The 18032-nt window shown below is 34.2% G+C and overlaps 1 protein-coding gene across 1 annotated transcript in view; it reads left to right on the plus strand.

Moving 5' to 3' along the window:
* Positions 1-18032, plus strand: part of LOC137632257 (calcium-activated chloride channel regulator 1-like) — a 181897-nt gene that overhangs the window by 128002 nt on the left and 35863 nt on the right. Inside the window, exon 7 of the mRNA XM_068364146.1 lies at positions 5786-5995. Within this exon, the coding sequence (XP_068220247.1) occupies positions 5786-5995 (210 nt within the window). The remainder of the gene's footprint in view (positions 1-5785; positions 5996-18032) is intronic.

Here is an 18032-nt window from a genome sequence, read left to right on the forward strand (position 1 = left end):
TCAATATTTATATCCGTTTGGTATGTATTTAGTCGTTTTTCTTATGCTTTAAAAAAAACGCAAGACACGTGCTTACATGATTTGACTCGCGATAGGTAAAGTAATCATTATGAAGTGTTCAGCTTTTAGTTCTCGCTGGATGAAACAGGTTTTTGAATGAGGCAATGAAGAATAAAAAACAATTTTTGTTTAATGAAAAAAGTGAACTCGGGGAGTATACCGGCGTGTCAGATGTATACATGTATTCCATTTCCTCTTTGAAGGGTTGGCTCGAGATGAAAACTCGACCGCAGTCACTGCTACTTTCATACTTCTAGTGTTGAAGCTACGGATAGAAGTAACACAACATTGGTCGTTACACCTCCATAGGTGTTGCAATCAGCGGTGCATTAAGTCCCCCTTAGTTCTAGTACTTCTGAAATATAACTTTCCTCTAAATTATTTATCGGCCAGTCTTTACACATGATCGAACCACCTCGAAATACTCTGAACCATACAGATACCTGGCAAACCTATGTACCTTCTGAAGTTCTACAGATTACATTTCTCATTAGACATGTTCTACATGTACCGGTGGCAAATATAGCGTGCAGAATCGTTCATATTAACAGCTTAAATTTTATTCTGGTAAATATATACATTAATTTCTGCCAAATACTGTACATGAACCATATATATTTTCCAGGTTATGCTTTATCGGTTTCTGACATGAATATTTGGGTATTGGTTAACTCCTGATACGAGAATGATTTGCAATGGTCGGAATTGCATGAAAAACAAAGAGGATAACCAGTAGGAAAAGTAAATGGATCATATAAGGGGCGTGAATTTAAAGTGTCGTAATTACCTGTAATTTTATATCACCTCTAAGTGGCCTTTGTTGCGCCTAACCTCCATTTGTTAGCAAATAAACATTATTGCAAACTTGTATGAAATTGGTAAGAGGTCATGGATATGCTGCACACCCCTTCCATGTCAACTTCAAATGGAAATTTTGTTCAAAAATTCGCTGATGATAGTATTAGAGACGAGGTAGTAAATAAGATTTCAAAACATAGTTGTGGGTCATTATTTCTGTGATATATAGACTTTAATATGAGCAACAACAGCTAAGGTCGTGATCGGAGATTGTTATTAATACAATCAGTTACCAAAATAGATTAACTAAATTTCTAAATGGATTGAACTCTCCAGTGGGAGACGTCTAGTTGCAACGACAGTCGTGCTAGAACTGAAGAAGGGGGAATGGTTGTTGTAAAATTGTATTCGTAATCTTGCATAACTTTGCTCTTGATGGGTTAAAAAAACAGCTAATGATCAAGTCATACAAAATCAGAAATGCGATCACAAACCACCTACGAATAGTAAACAGCCATTAGTCTCAGAAATAAACAATGGACTTGGACAGTAAAATAGTGTTCCCATTTAAGCAGAAACTTAAGATGTGTCTCAGATCCCTTTAAACATAGAGAATTGTGCTAAACTAGCTAGCTTCCGTTCATTTCTTATAGCGAATTCAAGTTTAGCTAGAAATTAAAGTAAGAGAATAAAGGGAGATTGAATTGGCCTCTGAATTCGTTATGGCAGAGTCCCTTTTTACAAAACTTAACTTTTCTCGTGGAAAGTAATGCCGATGACTGAGAGTGTAGTGAAGAGGAGGAAAAGGAGACACTGAAGTTTCAGGCCCCATTTTGTTGGCTAGATGTGGTTGATACCGTTGAGAGGTTGACCAGTGTTTGTAAGGTATTAATAGATTGAGGAATGTTACTACGAAATAATTGTGGAGAGTCCTAGTTATATTTATTAAAGATAAAAATATAGTAGACCATAAGAATAAATGTGTCACAACATTAATTCTTTTGCTAATAAGGTTGTATGGTAAGATTTTGGTGAAGTAAAGTGAATCTCATAAGGGTAGGCAAGGAAAGAAAAATCTGGGTTCAGATGTTCAGAAGGATGTGTGGATCAACTATTTTTTTTTCAAGTTTAGGCAATAAGGAATAGGTCATAATACATCTGATTATGACAATGTTGAGGTAGTTACTTAATTTGGTTACTCGTTCTCTCCATTCATCTCGTAAGATTATTAGAGGCCGACTCCAAATAACGTGGCAAATTAGCTTCGGAACCATTATTATGTGATAGTGCTCCATTTTTTCTGATTTTGATAGTTCTGTTGTCATAACTGTTTTCTTCACTGTTCAGACGATTTACAAGTAGGTGCACTTCAATAATTTATTCTTTTGATGACGATATTTTTTTCCCTATTATATTTTCTCATGTTTATTTCCTGTTCATACAGCATCTTACTCTGGTATATCCTCAGTTTTGACAATAGATTTTGAACAATGTACTTCTGTGTTTCTTACAGTCATTAGAGGCTGGCCCATCAATTATAGTAAATTTAACACGCCATTTTCCTCTTCCAATTTCTAAGTTTATTATTTTCCTAAAGACACTTCATTTTAGCACGAGCTAGATAAGAACACTGGGTACGGAGCCCTCGTCAGTCTTTTGATACAACAAAGTAACAACGGCGCAAAATGTGAGAAACTTTGAGAAGCCGTAACGTCAAAAATTGAGAATAATCTGTCTTTTTAATACTGGCGAGTCTTATCATCACCTTCTCTAAATATAGGGCCTTACAGAGTTGATGATAGTCTTCGCCATTGATGGGCGAGCCATTTTTTAATAACGTGTTTGATTAGAAAACACAGATGGTGAGCATATACTACACTTGTTTACAGTATGTGGACCTTGTTTAATCTTCGGATTCTAGTTAAATAATGGCCCTTCCGTCAACGTTGTTCAATTAGGGTTAGTAACGCACCAAGCTATGATTTGCCATGGTAGAATTTAGACCAGAACCAAGAACGATGTGGGTCTCTCTCTCTCTCTCTCTCTCTCTCTCTCTCTCTCTCTCTCTCTCTCTCTCTCTCTCTCTCTCTCTCTCTCTCTCATTTAACAAGGTCTGACTTGTATTATGAAACTGATTACCCATATTCAATACCTTTAATGAGTATTTACACCCATTATGTCAGAAAGGAGATACACAATTTCAAGTTCATTTAACTTTCATTTAGCGTGTCAGCGTTTGAAGGTAAAATCCATCCCCATGAAGGTGTTAGTCTTATTTTTGGCATTTTAGGTATTAAAGATATTTAGTAATTAGTTTGATGTTAGATAATTTACTTTCTACCAATGTAGAACATTTAGGTGAAATGTGTTGGAGCAGATATATTTAGATGTCACCGGATATGTAACCTTTAAATACCATGCAAGTCCCATCACACTATAAAGTCATTTCTCTTAATAAACCATATCTTTGTTGATTTTGAGGTATTGTTTCCTACAAAGTATTTTATTGCCTCTGGATTGATGATAGATGATGCTATTGTCTTTAGTCGCCGATGGACCAATTAGATACTTAATTATGCTTGTTTACATTATAAACACTGTGTAAAGGGGACGTGGTGGGATAGCAGTTTCGGTCCAATTTACTAGCTTCGAAAAAAATCGCAGTCTTATAAGGCAAAATATGTGTATGCATACGTATACGTCTCATTCCAATCCTTCTGCTTTGTATTATATGTATATTTCACTCTATTGTAAAGACTTTCATTTCTATGTTTTTATCGTTAACCATCGTTTATCTTTAAATTGACAATGGTTTGTGTTATTTCAATAGTTGTCGTATATATATATATTTTTTATTTTTTGTTGCCATAAATGCTTCAATGTATGATTGTGTATGTATATATATACTTGGTAACCACCACACTTGATAAATTATCCTCGACGCGGGTCGGAATGAATAAACTCAACATTAAGCATTGATTTGTTATAGATTCCAAACAAAAACCCTCAGTATTTCAGAGTTATAAATTGGTCGTAAAACTGCTACAAAATGTATCTTTAAGACCGTATTAGTACATCATCGATTTCTTATACTTGAAAATGATAGACGTTACAATAATGATTTGGCGTATTCTCTCTCTCTCTCTCTCTCTCTCTCTCTCTCTCTCTCTCTCTCTCTCTCTCTCTCTCTCTCTCTCTCTCGAATAAGGGCCAGAAGAGATGAATAACACATTATAGTACTAACGTATGATTGTCTGGGGGATTTTTTAGGTCCGTTAAAGTTTGGGTTAATTGTATTTTTAAGCGGAGCCACAAATTTTCGAAATGGCCTATACAGGAGAGTTGGGAGCGAGGCGGGGCAAAGAACGAGGCCAATCAGGATAAAACAAATGGATTGGTTTTAAAGCCAAACAAAATGGACATGTATAATTAAAAGGAAAGTGGTTCTTAATTGGGGAGAACATTAAAACTGTAATTGTATGCTCCATTGTATTCTACAGAAGTTTGTCTATGTAAATACAGTAATTTAACTATGATTTTATAGTTTTCATCTTTTAGAATATTTTTTTTTTTTTTTTTTTAAATTTGGTGCCTTGTTTTAATGTACCAGGTTCAAAATTATTATTGATCAGTCATTCATTTCACGAGTACTGTATGTAATACCATTAAACTTCTGCAGTTAGTTGTCTTTTATCAGTAATCTGAAGACATTTAGCTCACTGCATATCTTTAGTATGTTAATCGAAAAATATATCTAATCCAAATACGGAAATCCTACCATTAAACTCATAGATTTCAACGAATGACTAATCACATTTGCCAAGATAAAACTTTTTTATCAACTAATGCAGACTTATTTGTACCTGACAATGTGCTTAATACGTTATACACTGCTGTTGATAATGTAGGTATGAGTTTAATTGTTCTTTATTATTATTGATAAAGGAAAGTTAATTTTGCTTCTAATGTTGAAAAATCGTGGTAAATTTTGAACCCTCGTACCACATCGCTCTTGTAGCCTTTTAAGATTTACGATATCTGTTGAAAAGGTGTGTGTGTGTGTGTGTGTGTGTGTGTGTGTGTGTGTGTGTTTTATGTGCATGATTAATGACTGAAGGCTTCCAAAATTAGAAGAGTTTTGTATGATGTTGAATCGGGTACCAGTATTTTCCGTGGTCACGTGACTTAGCATAGCTGAACCTGGGCATGTCAGTGAAACGAATCGTTCATAATCACCATAATCCTTTTGTAACTTTCTCTTACATTTCAACCAAAGGCAACAATTTTCACTCGCCTGGTGTCTGGGACACGTCCGAGTTCAGGAAAACTACCTTGGTCGTTTGATTACAGCCTGATCAGGGTGTTATTAGTGGCGAAATACGAGCTGTGATGATTTGCCTTCCTAGAAATGTATTCCTCTTTTATACTAAGGCGATTGCCCAGACCCAAGAGGTGTGTGTGTGCGTGTGCGTGTGTATGTGTGAAACAGTGAGTGTTAAACAATAACTCCCTGTAATTTGTAGTACGAGGGTTAGAAATTATTTGAATTTCAACTTCTGTATGAATGTACATCAAGGAGTAAATTATTTTCGAGGTACATTAGTCCTTGGATTGCCCTCTGCTTTTCTTTTCTTTTTCTTTTTTTTCTTTTTTTTTACGAAAATTCCAGTGCATTCGTTCTGATATTGCTTAAATCAAGTAAGGCTGTCAACAGGTAAAAGATTGTGGGTCATTTATATTATTTTTACCTTTTTTTCATAAATATCGTTATAGTTCTTCTTTTAAAGAAATGCTGCAATTTGTGAAGCAATGCAAAGATCGGGAATATTATTTATTTGAGTTGAAGTTTATGTGATTTAAATTATAAGAGATTTCTCAGAATTCCTTTAAGTTATCCTTTAACATAGATTTTTTTTAATCCTTACAGGCCGGAGAATGGCTCTACCGTGTTGAGAACAGAGCAGACAGCCACCAGAGCCTTTTCTTCAGGGTACTTGCCACACCACGATCTGCCAATGCCTCCGGTTCCTCCGGGCACAGAGATTCCCATGCCGTTACCATCTCGGCCTGGACCTCGACGAGGTCTACTTTGTTCAATGTTTCGAATGTCGACGATCCTATGCTGGTTTATGCCCAGGTGAGTTTTTTTAGGAAATTTTACTGTGAATCCACAGGAGACTGATAGGAGCGACAACAGAAATATACGGAAATTTATGAAAATATACAAGTCTGGAGCTGACAGGTATAGAGTATGTTATTATTTTGTATTTTTTAAGATATTAAGATATGTAATTTTGTTATTCTCTTGCTGGTTTTATGTGGTAAAAAAGAGAATAGTTAGTTGTAACAATAAACCATGGTATTCGTTCGTAGACTAGACTCTCTTCTGTATGTTTTATTTAAGGAGTTACAAATTAAAAATGTAAGTTTATTTCATTATTATTAGCAAAAATTGTAGGTTCGGTGCCATATTGTATATAGGCTGAGTGTTAAGTTTGAAAAGATAAATTTACCAATGCATTGATTTTCCACTTTTATATGAAAATTAATTTATTAATTGAGGAATGCCATATTTACTAGTATTTATATATATATATATAATTTATATCCTTATGACCCACCCCTAGGACCAATAAGTCCATTCAACTCGGAGATATGAGAGAAAATTCATCAGTTGCATTATAAAGTTGAAAAAAAAAGAGTTGGACTGCAAGACGGCTTAATCACCCCCAAATAAATTAATCTAATTTAATCAAATCTAGTTGGTGGCCTTTTGTTTTTCGAATCTGGTTATTGTCAGTGGTCACTGAAGTCCATTTTTTAATTTAATAAACCTATCGCACTGTATTTTTCTCATGATGTAATACAGAATGTTGTACTACATTCAGTCATGTTTAGTATTACAGTGCCCTATTTGGTGGGGAATAAGGAAATAGAAGAGAATAAAGGGAGATTGAATTGGTCTCTGAATTCGTTATGGTAGAATCCCTTCTAACAAAATTTGTCGTGGAGAAAACATTAATTTTCTTGTTTATGTCAATATTAAAGTCTATATCAGGGATTGCCAACGAACATGTTGCAAGAGGTGAATTATTTATTGGGTCCTCTGTAATTAGATAAAGAGGAATATAGCATGAACGTTGCATGGGGTCGTCTGACAGAATTTTAAAAATAAAATTATATATGATCATGGTTCATAATGGCGGCCTTCTTTGTCCCTAATACAGATAAAGTGCAATACGTGACGTTTCTTTGCGGAATAGTTTGGCTTAAGTCTTAAGTACTTTTTGTGGTTGAATTTAGCTTTGCTTATTAATTCCAATTGGAAATTCGTATAAATGTTAAAACTATTAAAAGGGACCGATGATTATGGGAAGCATATTCCATACTTGTTGATCGTTTAAAGTAATAAAAAAGCAAATTAGTAAAATAGATTACGTTAATCAACACTGTTCCTACCTATTATTTAACGATTAGAACTGAAAAATACATTTACTATTATTTAACGATTAGAACTGAAAAATACATTTACTATTATTTAACGATTAGAACTGGAAAATACATTTACTATTATTTAACGATTAGAACTGGAAAATACATTTACTATTATTTAACGATTAGAACTGAAGAATACATTTACTATTCCCTATTACACATGCAAAGACGTAAAATTCATTACTGCTACTTCTGCAGAGGGTAATGATAGTGATCAATACTACTGATTACAGGTTGTGGGGAACACTAATATAATTGACCTGTTATTACCCGTATGTAATTCCAAATGACATTTTTCTCCCTCGACTGGTGGTCATGGGCCGGGGGAGGAAGCCTTGATTGGGGAGGGGGAGGGACATCCTTGAAGACTCACAGCGCTAATAGATTGTGAATTCTTTTGAGTAATGTTTCAAGAGCTTTCAATTTATGAAGAGCATCATATTTGCTTTGTCCGTTGTTTTGTTCATATATATATATATATATATATATATATATATATATATATATATATATATATATATATATATATATATATATATTATTTTATATAATATTATATATTATATATTATATATATATGTATATATATATATATATATATATATGTATATACATATGTATATATATATGTATATATATGTATATACATATGTATATATATATGTATATATATATATATATATATATATATATATATATATATATATATATATATATATATATATGAACAAAGGAAAACACACAGTAAGCTATTTGCTACAGCGAACAAATTTCAAGTGTAGGCAATTGATGTTTAAGGGAATAACGGCTTGTTATCACCCATCAGAGAATTTCTAAGATAGCTAATCTTCGGTGTTATTTTCTCTTATCAAAATAATATAAGCTTTATCAGTATTCGCATTCTGATGCATTTTTAAGTATACAGTTTATACATCAAATAACAAAACAATTCCAAACGTCGTAGGTAAACGATTCAACAGCAGAATGATCATTCCAGGCACAAAGATACCAAATCGATAGACTGTCAGTGACAGACCACAGGATGAAAGTCTTTTTACAGTACTGGGGTAATGAGATTAACTTGCCTTTATCCATTCAACGCTATTATGTTCACCAAGGAACGATAATCTATAACGTCGGTATTACACAGAAATTTTACCAAGTCCTTTAAAGATCGGTGTACGGAAGAGACCCAATATTATTCTCATTTTTTGTCCTCCGATTATAGCGAAATGTACATTAACGATCCATAAGAAACTCTGTACAACAAAATCGCCATTAGGAATGGATCCATTCCTCATCAATAGTTCTAAATTTTATTGTAGTCTTACCTTACGAAATCAATGAATTACCCATATTTGTAACTATTTCCTAGAGTATTTTCTAAAACAGGGGGACACAAGTTTCCTCAAATTCGTTTCATGAAAAATTTATTGAATTGGACACTTTTTGTATTGTGCGGAAGCTTAACATAATAGATTGCGTACTGAATAATTAACATCGTTGATAAATTATTCAGTCTTTTATGTGTACACGTACATGACACTTCATGTTGTAATAAGCGTTTATACTTTGGTCAAATAAATCCGTTTATGAGGGAATATTTATCTAAATATTCCATAAGGAATTTTCATACGAAGCAAAGGTGACTGATTTTATATATTTGCAGGTAGAACCTTGGATAGGGGTTTTGATCAGGGAAGGGGTCCAGTTGCTTGCCCCCGGCTAGGGGTTGTGACCTGGGAATTTCTAGGTTAGGTTAGGTGGGTTTGTTAGGTTCTGTACCCTTTTTAATTACATATTCATACCCTATAAACACATAAAATATTTGATAAAAAACAGTAAATATCAATGAAATATTAAACTTTACCTAAAAAAAAATCATGTAATGATGCCAAAGAGCTTTTGAAAAGAAAATAAACATTGCGGGTTAGTCCTCCAAACCACCCTGGGTCAGTTTTAACAGAGATCGTGGGTCAATCTTCCGCCTGGGTCAGTCCTTCGGTATTCGAAGAGGTTACCTTTGATAGAAGGTATTGGAGAGGGCGCATAAGGTACCGACCTCTTAATGTAGAGATAATGATGGGAAAGAAGATAAGTAGGTGAAGTAGTATTCGTAGTAATAATAACTTCTTATTATTATTACTTGATAAGCTACAACCCTAGTTGAAAAAGAAGGATGTTATAAGCCCAGGGGCTCCAGCAGGGAAAATAGCCCTGTGAGGAAAGGGAACAAGGAAAAATCAAATATTTTAAAACAGTAACATTAAAATAAATCTCTTATATAAACTTTAAAAACTATAACAAAACAGGAGGAAGAGAAATAAGATAGAATCGTGTGCCCAAGTGTACCCTCAAGCAAGGGAACTCCTAACCCACGACAGTGGAAGACCGGGAACTCCTAACCAACGATAGGGAAGACCTTGGTACAGAGGCTATGGCACTACCCAAGACTAGAGAACAATGGTTTGATTTTGGAGTGTCCCTTGTACCCTTACCAAGAGGAAGTAGCCACTGAACAGTTGCAGTGCAGTAGTTAACCTCTTGGGTGACGAAGAATTGTTTGGTAATCTCAGTGTTGTCAGGTGTATGAGGACAGTGGGAAATATGTAAAGAATAGGCCAGACTATTCGGTATGTGTGTAGGCAAAGAGAAAATGAACCGTAACCAGATAAATATACAATGTAGTACTGTCTGGCAAGTCAAAGGATCCTAAAACACACTAGCGGTAGTATCTCAACGGGTGGCTGGTGCCCTGGCCAACCTACTACATAAGCGTGTTCACCATTGTATGGAGTGTACAATCTCACTTCTAAATAATGTAAATACTGTAAATTTGCTTCGCAAACCAGTAGAATATTTTTCAGAGCACTGCAATGTCACACTGCACTTTAATTAGGCTGTCAATAGTCCACCTGTTTAGGGTGGTCAGGCTAGTCAACTAATTTAGGGACAATGCAGAAGTGTCCCCATAGATTGGTGCTTATTATGGAGAAACCTATCCTGTTGGAATTTTAGTTGTCTTGATGTCCACTGTTACGTTGATATATATATTCTCTCTCTCTCTCTCTCTCTCTCTCTCTCTCTCTCTCTCTCTCTCTCTCTCTCTCTCTCTCTCTCTCTCTCATATTGCATGACAAGTAAAAATCATTAAATTCCCTGCATTCCACGTCCAAATAGTTTTGTCTATCATTCGACACCCTTAGAAAAAGTGGCCTCCCTTAATAAAAGAAGATGGTCGACGCCACTGGCCCCTTTTAAAAGCAGAAAGCTACACGGGAGAAGTTCAAACAATGAATCTCTTAGGAGGGATTGAAAATTTAAGCCGGTAGAGTGCCAAGAAAGAGGACAGTCTTTATTAATGGAAGGCCAGAGGAAATAGAAGCTTTTATCCAATTATTGTTTGATTTGGTGGCCCCTGGGCAGGCTTCCTGTCATTAATGCTCTATAGCGTATGAAGTTCTGTATTCCTTGCCTCCCGTCTAGAAGTTTGAGACGGAAAATGATGGTGTCTTTGCTGTATCTCTGATCACTGGAATTTTCTTTCTCTCTCTCCCCCCTTTCGTATTTCAAGTTATTATATTGTTCCTTTGTCCTCATACAGAATTGTAAAGAATCTCAAATAACTTCATATCATGATTAGGTCCTGGATATTCAAACCATTTATTTATTGTCAGCTCAGTTCAAGGTCTTAACTTACAGATCTAGATTAGATAATCCAGTCCCAGATAATATTTAAGCTCTTAAGGTAGCCAACAAGTCTCTCTCTCTCTCTCTCTCTCTCTCTCTCTCTCTCTCTCTCTCTCTCTCTCTCTCTCTAATTTTCTGTGCCTCTAACACTAAGTTCCGTCAAGACCATACTTGAGAAGTCATTTTTAGAAAGCATTGTCTAAACAAAGTACGCTTCTTGTAGGTCACGATTTATTATAATTTTCATATATATATATATATATATATATATATATATATATATATATATATATATATATATATATATATATATATATATATATATATATATATATATATAATCTGTGTATATAATCTTGATGGATAAGAAAAGTCATACATTAAATATTCAGTGCAGTGTTTTGGATTCAATATTCTAATATATTAAAGTACATAGGTCATCAGTTAAGAACAAACACAGACAGTGAAGACCTATACGTAATGTGTTTTGATATATTATATATTCGCCAAAATCTAAATCACGTTGTTAGTGTCTCAGTGGATAGAAGGGAAAGTATGGTCTTATTGCTATGGTCTTATTTCTTTAATATAGTTTAGGAACCACTATCTGATTGATTATGTGGATGTTTTGAGTATACATAGATAGATAATTAATGTGGACCTAGACTGAAATTTGTATGCTTGAAACTAGATAATTGTAGAAAATTGGTTGAAGATAGATTAATTAAAGAAAGATTGGAGATTGTTTCAAGACCGCCATGTCTTTTCCATAACAAAATCACTTAAAAAGCCTCTGCTTATGTTAGAATGTCGAGTTGATTAATGCCCTTAACATTCACTACAAATCGAAGACTATTTATAAAAATAACTTACATAAATATGCATTTGAAATTCTTTCAAATGAGAGCAAGCCATAAATTTTAGGCTCTTGATGAGCTAAGCACTGTACTGTAGTTGTTCAGTGACTACTCAGCCCCACATATACTGTACAGTAGTAGTGAGAGAAATAGATATCTGTTTGAAGCTCGAGGTGAGGATGGCAGGTTTATTATTATTAATATTATTATTATTGTTGTTGTTATTGTTATCATTATTATTGTTTTTATTTCATCCTTGCCAAGATTCTTGGGACATGATGTGTCCTACCGTGCTAGTGGTATTTTTATCTTTACTTCAGAAGTAGGTTTTCTGAAAGAGATTTAAATTTTAAAATGACACCTTTGCTTTTGTGGTTTTAATTGAATATTCTTTTATTTTTTTATTTACAATAAACGATATCGGCGTCAATGACCTGAGATGTAATGATGCCAGAAAACCTCAAATCAATCAATCAATTACGGTTTTTAAGTGGCCACTCTTCTACCCTTAGGTAGAAGACACATTTCTGGCTATGGTAAGCATGTTTCGTAGGACACTCAAAAATCAAACCATTTTTATCTAGTCTTGGGAATTGTTATAGCCTCTGTACCATTGATATCCACTGTCTTGGACTGGAGTTCGCTTGCTTGAAGGTACACTTGCGAACACACTTTTGTTTCCTTATGTCCTTTTTTCTCAGGGTTATTTTTCCAATTGGAGCCCTTGGTCTTATAACTTAATGCTGTTCCAACTGGAGTTGTAGCTTAGATAATAATAATATAATGATATGAAAGCAGGCTGCGTAAAATTAATATATTTTTGTCTACTTTTGTTAGAAAGAAGGGTAGTTTATAGTCTAATGTCGAAAGTGTTTATGCCCCTGTTCACCTTGAATAGTTCCCGGAAACAGACCTCCGCCGCGGCAGCTTATTCTTTTTTAACTTTTTGCTCGACCTTGACCTTTGAACTTAACATGTATTAATTGGCGTGGATTTTCATACACTAATATTAACCAAGTTTGAAGTCTCTGTGACAAGGATGTCCAAACTTATGGCTGATTTCGTGAATTGGACATTTTGCTTGACCTTGACCTTCCAAAATTTAATAATTTCTAGCTTTTTACATAACAATGAATCCCTGCAAGTTTCATTTCTCTACGATCAAAACTGTGGCCAGGAAGGTGTTCACTAACAAACACATAAACAGGGGCTAAAACATAACCACCTTCCAACTTCGATTTCGTAAGTAACTAAGTTTATACATCCACATGTAGATGTTTATGTGCGTGTACAAAAATTAGGGGTAGGTTGGAAAAAAAATGATACTTAATGAGTTTGTATTAAACAACATAGCGATGATATAATGTAATTGTTTCCGTAATTGTACAGAATATTAACTGTTAGAATTATATTAGAAAATCTTGTTTATAGTTATAACCTTTGCAATCATATTAATAACAATTAGTTAACGCGTATGACAAATGTATAGATTATTCTTTATCAGTTTAACTATAGTGTATGTTAATTTTTATCACATGATACTAATACTATTTACAAACTTTTATTTAAATTTTACTGATAAAATTATATATGCTTAAAAATGTGTAAATTTATGCGAATAGTAATAAGTAAAATGGTTTAAATTTTCTAGAAATTTGAAGTGAAAACTTTCATTTCCCTCCTCATTCCACAGTGAAAGCACTGAAGCCCTTTGGCTGTGGCTATGAATATGAATATTCTCATTACGAAGAAACTGCGGTCGTCTCATTACTAAAGAAATATTACAATGTTGGTCAGTTGCCTGCCTCGAAGTACTGAGTTTAAAAAAAAGAAAAAAAAATTCGTAAATGCCAGAAATAATTTCACTAATTATAAATGCTACAAATGAACTCGCCAATTATAAATGCTGCAAATAAACTCGCCAATTATAACTGCCACACATAAACTCGCCAATTATAAAGGCCACAAATAAACCCAACAATTATAATTGCCACAAATAAATTCGCCAACTGTAAATGCCACAAATAAACTCATTTATAAATTCCACAAATAATCTCGCAATTTATAAATTCCACAAATTAACTCGCCATTTATAAATGCCAAAAATAAATTCCCTATTTAGAAATGCCACAAATAACCTGACCATTTATAAATTCCATGAATAGATTCACCATACATAAACGCCACAAATAAACTAGCCATTCATATTTACCACAACCTCTATTCATAAACACCTCAAATAAACTCGCCATACATACATACATACATACATACATACATATACCAAGGCATTTCCCCCAATTTTGGGGGGTAGCCGACATCAACAAATGAAACAAAAACAAAAAGGGGACCTCTACTCTCTACGTTCCTCCTCGCCATTCATAAATGCCACAATTGCATTTGATTTGGCGTTGGCCTATATTAAAACAACGATTTTTAGACCTAGAAATGAAATAAGTTGTTGTGATCTGGAAGCTCTTTCTACAACATGATTCGTGTAAATGTACAATTCGTTCTGGTCTGAAGGGGAAATGGAATGGCTTAACTGCGTAGTAATGATCCATAATTACAAGAGGCAAGTGAACTATCATTTTCCAATCGGACTTATGTTATCTTTACGTGGTTTTCAATCATCTGTAACCTGTCTCTCTGGTGCCATATCGGAGCTCCCCGAGAACCTACTGAATAATGCTAGTCGTTTTTGTTTGTTGTTATGGATTTTAAGAGAAAGGACATTGATTCCATATGGATTAGCTATCATTTGTCTCTGCAAAAAGGAACGGTACTAAGGAATTAGCCAAGTTTTTATAGTCGATATTATTGTTACTACCACAAAATTGCATTTCACCCTTCAAGAAGACTTGTTTTTGCCTCGAACTACAATAAAAATGTAGTCAATTGTAACCTATTAATATAATCGTTAGTAAATTTTACTGCCGACAATAGAGTAAAAACGTGCCTGATAAAATCATTCAGGTTTGCTATTTTTTTTTTTCAGAAATGGACTTGAAAAACGTAAAATTACAAACTCCGAAAATCATTGCATTTTGATTTTAAAGATTTAGCATAAGTATGTTGGTCGGGTTTTGATTATCGTGATTTCACCCTAGTGTTTGTGGCGGTGGGATGGTTGGTGCCGACTTCTTGGACGTTGGCTTTCGTTAATGGGGTGGATAAATGACTTAAGTAGATTTTTTCCTGAAGTTCTTTATACTGCATCTAGCTTGCAATGTTTTTATTTTAGTCGCTGTTATTAGCTTGATCATCATTATATTATTGTAAACGATTACTAATATGTTGATTTGGCAAATGATTAATAGTTCCAAACTACTAGTGTTACTACTACTACACTAGCAGCCCTAATGGAGCCGCTAATTTGCATCATTCGATTACCAAGACAACCGCAATATCTCATGCTCTTTTTCTTTTCATAAGTGTCAAAAAGAGAGTTTGATAATATAAAAGTAAAAGTATACTGATTTTTAATGAACGATGCTTTCGACAGCAAGGGGCTGACAGGAACTATTCTCAACAAACCCTAAGTATACGACTTGGTTGTTGTTACAGCTACTGCTAGTGGGCCCATTATATCATTAAAGATACGATAAACTTGCAATTCTTCTGCGTTTAGGTCTCGCTGTCTGTGGTATTTATAAATTATCAACTTTCATTTTGATGAAGATACATTAGGATGACATAAAATTATCAAGTGTGCCTTAGAAAATTAGTCTCGTAATTGCGTTGGAAAGGAAACTTCACTGAAAATATAACCATTCAAACCTAAATTTTCTGAATTTTGCTTTTGATTACCCTTTATATTTGTCCTTTTTATTTTATTACTGTCTAGTTTCATTAGATTATTTTATTATTTTAATTATTTTCCCTTTATTTTACGTTTTTTTTTCAATAACATCACTACGTTGCATCGACCCTTGAAAATCCTAATTGGGTTTCCATTGTATTCTCTCTGAATTATTACCAAAGATATTCCTCCTTAGTTCAGAAGTTTAGCTTTGTGAAGGCATTCGACCTTTATGGTATAGTACAGGACAAACACTAGACAAGGAGGCTTTTTACTAGGCTGAATTTTCTGCATTAGCGTTTAATTACGCTCTAAGTTGTAATATAAGTTTTTAGCACGATATTTATTTGTTTATAGTTAGGAGGAATGATTTGTTAAAAAATGTTGCTTATTTATGTTCATCACATGAAGGCTTCTAATTATAGGAATAGTCTAACATAAGGAAGTTGTTAAACGCTTCCTTGTGGTGCCAGCTATCAATTCGAACCATTCTTGGACAGCCATGTTAGGTGATCATTGCATGTGGTATCTTGAAAGATCTAATACAGGGTTTCAGCTAGAAAAACATTCCAGCATATTATCAACATCGATGTTATCGAAGATACATTTAAACGTGGCATGAAACGACACAACAATATTGAATCATAGGTTTTCAATATATTCAATATATCGTAATTACCAGTAAGTCACACGTGTACACTCTTCAAGTCGAACTGTAAAAGTTGTGTTATTGGATTCGAAGAATAATGCTACATTCAGTTAGCCGTGCCTTTTTTCCCCCGAGATATTTCTTAAGAATTTACCCTGGATGTATGGACCATAGAACTTTGTTCGTCATGTCGGTATTTATTTTAACTATTTTCCTGGTTCTTCATCACATGGAAAAGCTAGGTTTCCTTTAGGATCAACAATATTTGTTTCTCATGTATATTATCAAGTATTTAGACATTTTAGAGTATCGTATGGCAATATCCGCGTTATTTTTCAATTCCACGGTATTATAAGACTTGATGAATATAAGAAAAAAAAAATTTCAACTTCTTGAAAGCTTTTATAACCTCAGTCCTTAGAGATTACATACAGTATTTTAAATCTCTAGAACCCTATAATAAAGGTGCATCCTAGCTCCAATATCTTGAATCCATTCGAAACTACTCTTGTGTCGACATGATTTGTTGGATGTACGATGTGCAGCAGTTCTCTTAGATATCTTAGATCCATTACACATCTTTAAATTTATTCTAGCTTTAATAGACAGTCAGTGTGGCCCAATCTCGTTGTAGGACACTTTTTTCATGGTAATAGCAATTAATCGCAAGTTTCTGAACGGAGCAAATGCGTTTTTGCTGGCATTGCCAAATAAGAAACTTTCGAAAAAGAGAATATCGAAGTAATGATTATTTATATATAAGTATGCCAATTATACAACATAATTTATATAGTGTAATATGCGCTTGTTTCAAAATCTCGCCGAACTGGTGTAAACCTCTTTACTGCTTATGCAGTTAGTGACGATTGGTCCAAAAAGGCGTCTCTTGATCTTGATAACCTAATGCTTCCTTACAATTTCTTATATGTATGCAGCATCAGTATATGGGAATGGTGGGGAAGGTGTGAGAAGGACGTGGGAGGAAACGGATAGAGGGCAGAGATTAAGAGGTAGGCAGAGAATTAGATAGCGAGATAAGGAGAGAAGAGGTTTGGTGGAAAAGGATGCCTTATATAGAAGGAATTGGCGAGGACACATCCGGCAACCGACAACTTGATGTAGGGATAGTGGTGGAAAAGATGATATTGGAATTTCTTGACGTTTTTCTAACATACCTGGAGCCATGGGAAGAGGCACTTTTTTTTTTTTTTTTTTTTTTTGTGCTGGCCATTTAGGGTAAAATAGTGATTTGAGAGGAATTGGATTGGGCCATTGTGGGACTTTGCGAGAACTATCCTTTGCCCTATTTGCTTGTTTTGGTTTTAAATCCAACCCTCTACTGAAGCCGAGTGAACTACTTCTCGGGCGGGTCCATATTAATCATGTAACGAAACATTTTCATTATATAACTTATACAATTCTTTGATTGTAGCATCTTCCAAATCATATGATCTTGTGAAAAGTAATGTCTTTAGTTTTTTCTTAAATTCAATTGCTCCCTTTAGGTACTTCATTTCAGTTGGCAGTTTATTATAATGTCTAGGCGCACAGTAGCTAAAAGCCCTTTCACCAAAATTACTATTTGTTCTTGGTTCAGATAGCCTATGTTTGTCACTCATGTGTCTTATGTTAACATTTGTTTCTAGTTCTAGTTTATTCAGGCATTCTTTTAGATATTTTG

Source organism: Palaemon carinicauda, chromosome 41 (assembly GCF_036898095.1).
Source record: "Palaemon carinicauda isolate YSFRI2023 chromosome 41, ASM3689809v2, whole genome shotgun sequence".
NCBI lineage: Eukaryota > Metazoa > Arthropoda > Malacostraca > Decapoda > Palaemonidae > Palaemon > Palaemon carinicauda.